At 36.6% G+C, this 6,785-nt stretch overlaps 1 protein-coding gene across 1 annotated transcript; it reads right to left on the bottom strand.

Moving 5' to 3' along the window:
• Positions 1 to 848: 848 nt before the first annotated feature.
• On the bottom strand, positions 849 to 2,343 carry LOC140874775 (homeobox-leucine zipper protein ATHB-13-like). The gene is made up of 4 exons (XM_073278166.1): positions 2,239 to 2,343; positions 1,876 to 2,083; positions 1,391 to 1,788; positions 849 to 1,320 (listed from the first exon to the last, which is right to left on the bottom strand). Exons 2-4 carry the CDS (start codon positions 2,006 to 2,008, stop codon positions 913 to 915), a joined length of 939 nt encoding a protein of 312 aa, XP_073134267.1. The 5' UTR covers positions 2,009 to 2,083; positions 2,239 to 2,343; the 3' UTR covers positions 849 to 912.
• Positions 2,344 to 6,785: the final 4,442 nt, after the last annotated feature.

Below are 6,785 nucleotides of genomic sequence, written 5' to 3'. Positions count from 1 at the left end.
CAATACACAAGGAAAAACAATGTTTATAGTCATTCAGAAAAATATAAAATAAAAAGGAAGAGATGGAGTGCAAGAAAATTCAAAGCTCTATATCCATAAAGTTAGTAACCACATACAAATGATTTCATTTGATTCCATATATGTCTCCTATCATTGTCAACTTGTCACCACAAGAAAGGAAAACGATTAAATTAAGTTCCAGCAAATGCCCATTTCAAGAGAGTGACAGTTTCCCTACTCTCCTTGTTTTCTAGCTTCTCCCCTTTCATGGATTCTCTTTGTCCTAGCCTCTTCCCTAGCTATTTCCTTGGAATTTGTGCTTCATTCTCACCCTATTTCTTCTTTTAAACACATTCCCACAATTTTTCCTTGAGAATTTTGTCCATTTTTTGGTAACCATTCTACCATCTGCTCATGATGTGGCTAAATTTTGAAATAACCGATTTTTGTAACTTTTATTGCTTGATATATATAGATATTGTTGTAAAAAAAACTATTGCTAGGATATAATTTAAAGAGATATGTATCAAATGGATAAGAGAAGAGGAATAGTACTTTAGAGACATGTAACATTCGAGATCAACAAAATTTAACAATTGAATTTGAATATGATAAGACATGATTTTTAGGTGATCTTACATGAAAAAAAAAAAAAAAACATATTATACTAATTAATATGATCATGTAAGCAAGAAATTGAACTATATATATCCACATGAATCTTTATTTTCTCCGAGAGAGACTCGTCGATCGATCTTTAATTTCTTCCCCCCTCCGATCCTCAAGTGGCGATCGATCTACTACAATTTGTACACCAGCTCTAAAGTATGGGAAACAATTACAAAATATTTATTAATCATTATCAAAACTTATAATATATGATATGATATGATGGAATTTGATAACATATCCTTAGTTGAAATGTTGTTGCTCTAGCCATGGCCAAAACCCTGTCTGATCATCCATCCCACAGAACATATTGCAAAGCTGGGTGGTTTCCTCTTTGACATGATGATCCATTATCTTGGGGCAGTGGTTTTCGGGCCTCGAATTCTGAAAGAGGTGTGAGATTCCATTACCATTACCTGCATTAGGCCTGAGTGATGAATTAGATGGGAAGAATTGCCTGCTTGTGGTAGGCGGATTAATATTATTTGTGGGATTGATTAATGGGTGGCTATCAATGGCAGCTGGATTTCTTGTTGATATGTCGAGCTTGATTTCCGAGCTGTTTTCGCTTCTGTTGCTGCAGGAGCCTTCTGTTTCTTTGTTGAGGTTGATGGATTCTGTTGGCTCCTTAGTTAATTTCATCGACACAATCTGCATGCACCATTTATTAATTCATATAATATAATATATTTGTTAATTTCATGTAATCTTATTAACAGACCTCAGCATGGAGTTTCTGATTCTGCAGCTGAAGAGCATCGTTTTCAGACTTAACAGCATCAAATTGTCTCTTGAGAATTTCGTAATCTTTCTCAAGTTGCTTGGTCTTCCATCTGGCTCTCCTGTTCTGAAACCAAATGGCTATCTGTCTGGGCTGAAGCCCGAGGGCCCGGGCCAGCTGCAGCTTCCTTTCGGGCTCCAGCTTGTTTCCCAACTCGAAGTTCTTCTCAAGCGTCTTCACTTGCTCCATGTTCAGCCTCTTCTTCTTCTCCCCGAGCTGAAGGGATCCGTCGTCTGATAGCTCATCCTGATCCCCGTGATTGTTTATCTCCTCGCACATCTCCATTCCCGTGGCGAATGACATGGAAGATCTCTTCCCTAGTAGCGATGCCACGCCTCCTACAATATCAAGATTAATTAATATATAATTAATTAATTAGGGTTTTCAAGATTAATATTCAAAAGTATATATATATATATACTTACCATGAAATTCTAGGGGACTGCAATTAGAAGGAAGAATGGGGGCAGCAAGAGAAGTGGAGGGCTCATGATCTTCATGGTGATGATGAGGAGGAGTTTGCAGCATGAAATTGGAGTGGAAAAACGCCATTTTCATCACCCTATAAAACTACTGTTCCACTTGCAGCTGGACTCATGATCATGATCATGATGATGATAATGATGTATTTTTCTTGAAAAAGAGGGAGAGATTGAAAAAGTGAGCAGAAATATAATATATATATATATAATAATAATATATGTGTTAGAAACGAGCTAGGGACTGTTTTCACATCAAATTAAAGAGAAGATGTATTCATTGAATTCTGATGGAGATAGCTTATATACCTTATCAGCTTCAAAAGAAGAAGCAAAAGAAAAAAAAAAAAGAAGAAGAAGAAATGTTTCTTTTTAATTCTTCTGTGAATTGTGTGGGTTTTTTGTGTGTTTTTTTCATTTGTGAGAAGTGGGATTTTTATATTATTCATTTTACTTTTATTGCAATGAGATGGATAGAATAGATTGAAATTAATGGTACGTAGTAAAATAAATTTAATTAGAATGTTTTAACAAATAGATGGGAAATTTTATTTGATTATTTTCTTGTAAAGTGGGGTGCCTATATTTTTCAACATGGACAGTTGTCATTGAAATTTTTGAATAAAAGGGCAAGCAGACAAAAATGTGAATAGTCTGATTCCCTGGCTAAAGAAGAAGAAATGGGCTCGTGCTACATGGCTTTTAATAGGAGAAATGAGTGATTTAAGGGGGAAAAGTATATATGTTAATTAGTTTTCACTCATAACTTTGTACTCAGTAGGCAATATTTGTTCACATATCAGTGGAATGTAGCGATCAAATTATGATATTTCATTTTGTTTTTAGCGCGCTCTAAAACATTTTAATTGTTATTCAGTGCTATAATAAATTGTTTTTTTTTTTTTTGTTTACAATCTCTATCTAACATCAAATCAATATTTTGACGAAAACATAACTAGAAAAGATATAATATTGATCAATTGATCATCAGCATAAACTTAGTCTGCATACAAAACTACATTAATATGGCATCTGATGTCATATCAGTATTTCGAAATATAATCTTTGATTAATTGATCGTAACGTCGCAAAATTACATTAATAAGGCATCCAATGTATGAATAAATGGAGAAAATACTCGAATATATGTCAGTTGCAAATGGATTTAAGATTGAAAAGGGGTGCAAGAATTTAAAGGATGGGTCCAAAGAAAGGGGGTAGGGTTTGCCAGCCAACCTACCAACATACATCATGCATGCACCAACATCAACCCCACTCCTCTTTCCCATCCCATTATCCTCTTAGCTAGCTAAGCATTTTGCAAAGAGAGGAGAAAAATACACATACACACACACCAAAGATATATATATTTTTGACATTTTTTTAATATATATATCAAGAAAATAAAATAAAATAAAAGTAAAGGGCACAAAAAACCAATGTCTTTTTCTTGGCCATCCCATGCTGTCCCTTCCTCTTTTGTCCAATTGTACATCCTCAGGGTCAATTAGGCCATATCGATTATTTTCATTGACCGAATAAATTAATATATAGTTATATGTTTTAAAAGATTTAAAATTTTCATGTGGAAATTAATTTCATTTTATATCCGAATTCATTAATTGCTGATATATATATCCATTGGCCATGTCACCCTTTCAACATGGTCCTTTTAAATTTCCTTGTTTCTCTATTCATATTCGTAAGTAGTCTAAATGCATGTAAAATCCATGACATAATAAAGAATTAGAAAGTGATCTACACTGAAATCAAAATACATATATATATATATATATATATATATATTTATTGTGAGATCTCGGTTCTAAACAACTAATATCGAATTAAACAATAATTAAGCATACAAGATCCAAGACTAAAAGCAATAAGGAATTTTTTTTAAAAAATAAGGTCTCGCTCGATCGGTAAGATTCAACCGATCGAGCGAGCCAGAAGTTGCAAACTTTTTGCCTCGAAATAGAAACCAGCACCGCTCGATCGGTAAGATTCAACCGATCGAGCGGCCACCCTTTATCAAAAACAGAGAACAGCCACAAAGTCCATCGCTCTCGATCGGTCAAATCTTACCGATCGAGCGATGACAGCACATGGCACAGAAAAACGACAGAAACCATGACAAAGCTCAAGTCCATTACATTCAATGCATAACAAGGTACATATTACATGCAACGACGACATTCAATCCATAATATTTGAATAATAGAAGCTACAAACAACAACAAGTTCGAGTTCTAACATGCTTCAAATCATAAACTAGATTGACATGCTGATTCGACTTTTAAACCGAGTCCCACTTCTATCTCTCACTCTTGATGCTAACCAGGTCTTCGCTGACTCAATCCTGCCCCACCTGTTGCCAAGTACACATACAAAACAAAGCAACAGCCGGATAACTCCGGTGAGAATGATATTCCCAGTAAAAGCAACATAACAAGTAATACAAGTAATATATCAACAACATTCTTTCAAGAAAACATAATCAAATCAAATGGATGATATGCATGTCTTAAAAATAGGGATATCAATTCTGATAAAAAAGGGATTGCTGCTATGCTTTTGGGATCCCGAGGATGAGATCACTTAACAACTCACCGAGTCTCCCAATCGAGGTGGTGCCACGTATCTCATACCCCTATACTTTGGTGCGACTATAAGGAGTATGCTGACACTAGGTGAACTTCTACAACCCAGGCCACTCGCAGTATAGCCCCCAAAACGTCTAAATAAAAAGGGTCGTACTGCCCGCTGAAATCAAAGATTTAGGCTCAATATGAATGCATATAGAAAACCAAATGCATTAACCATAAATCAAGTAATAATAAGATTTCAAACAACAAAATACAAGTTTCCCATGCTAGAACAAGTATTCATGCAAGTATGTGCTTTCAGGGAAACTCAAAAACCATCTGTCTCGAGTGTGCTATCCCGCTTAGACAATGATTGCTTTTATCTTTCAATGCAAGTAGCTTCAACTATGGATATGCTACAAAAGAGGTTATATAAAAAACTATACAACCTAAACAACAACAAGGCTCAAGGTAAACTCTTTACCGCTCTTCGTCTAACTCTTCGACGATCGAATGCTACTAACACAGGGCTCGACAATCCAAACGAATCTATACGGAGGCAAATAAGATCAACAATGATGATCAAAATTCAATAACCAAGTTCGGCAACTCAAACGGTTCAAAATCTCTAAAACTCAAACCGGCGGCATAACGGCTATAAACTGATCAAACCGGAAACACAGACAGCAGTACAATATCGATATCAACTCCTATCAATGCTAAGACAACAACAAATGCTCAAACCCAACAAATCTCAAAACTCAATTTTTGAAATAAGCTTCCAAAAATCATAACAAATCCGAACGTCGCTCTAATTCAAAACCGACTGAGAATAAACGATCAGAACTCTGTCAAAAACAACATAACCGAAACTCAATCGATTCTAAAAAAAACATCCGAAAATAGAAGTCTAGCTGATCGAAGAAAAACTTACGATATAATGAAGCTCTCGCTACTGTGATCGCTAATCTGCCTTCAGAAATAAATTCCAACGGACGGATCGAGCTCGGACTGAATTTTGAAAACTTGAAAGGGTGATGGGGCGTCTTCAATGGTGGAGAACGTTTTGGAGGGAATGAAGTGGTGAAGGAGAAGACTTAGTCAAGTCTAATAATATAACAAGTCCTATTTTTGCATTTTAGTCCCTGAAAAATTCGAAAATTGCAAAATAGACCCTGATCAAAATCAAGTCGATTCTCGACTTATGCAAACTCTGATTATCTCAAATAAACTCAATTAAGATAAAATCGGGACGTTACAATTCTCCCCTCTAAGAAGAGATTTCGTCCTCGAAATCAATAAGAATCACAACTCATAAGATAGAATAAAGAACTAAAGACAGTTAGAAGAACTCACGTCATCCGAATAACTCAGGAAAACGCTGTCTCATGCCAGATTATGTCTCCCAATTCGCTTCCTCGATCCCGTGACGGCTCCACTACACTTTCACCAAAGGAATCAACTTGGTTCTGAGCTGTTTCTCCTTTCGATCAAGGATCTGAATCGGTCGCTCAAAGTAGCTAAGAGTCTCGTCAAGCTCGGCTTCGTCTGGCTGAAGAATATGAGAAGGATCTGGATGATACTTCCGCAGCATAGAGACGTGAAAGACGTCGTGAATATCAGATAAAGACGGAGGAAGTGCAAGTCTGTAGGCAAGATCGCCCAACTTCTCCAGAATCTCGTACGGTCCGATGAATCTCGAAGATAACTTCCCTCTCTTTCCAAATCTGACAGTGCCTCTGAAAGGAGAAATATTAAGGAAAACTCGGTCTCCATGCTCGAAACTCAGAGGTCTACGTCAGATATTCGCATACTTCGCTTGTCTATCCTGAACTGACTTCATTCTCGACTGAATGATCTTTACTTGCTCTACCATATCTCAAAGCATATTTGGTCCCAACACAGGTGACTCGGACAAATCATCCCAAAACAACGGAGATCGGCACTTCTTACCGTACAAAGCCTCAAAAGGCGTCATATCGATACTCGCTTGGAAGCTGTTGTTGTAAGAAAACTCGACAAGAGGCAAAGAATCCTGCCAACTAGTGCCAAAATCTAGTACTACTGCTCGAAGCATATCCTCTATCGTCTGGATAGTCCGCTCTGACTGTCCATCGGTCTAAGGATGATAAGATGTACTCAGATGCAATCGAGTACCAAATGCCTCCTAAAGACTGTGCCAAAAGTGCGAAGTAAATTTAGGGTCTCGATCTGAAACGATCGACTTCGGCACACCATGCAATCTCACAACGTTGATAACATACAACT

This window comes from Henckelia pumila, chromosome 1 (assembly GCF_033568475.1).
Source record: "Henckelia pumila isolate YLH828 chromosome 1, ASM3356847v2, whole genome shotgun sequence".
Lineage (NCBI taxonomy): Eukaryota > Viridiplantae > Streptophyta > Magnoliopsida > Lamiales > Gesneriaceae > Henckelia > Henckelia pumila.
Note: the sequence above shows the minus strand (reverse complement) of the source record. Positions and strands in the feature narration are given on the sequence as shown.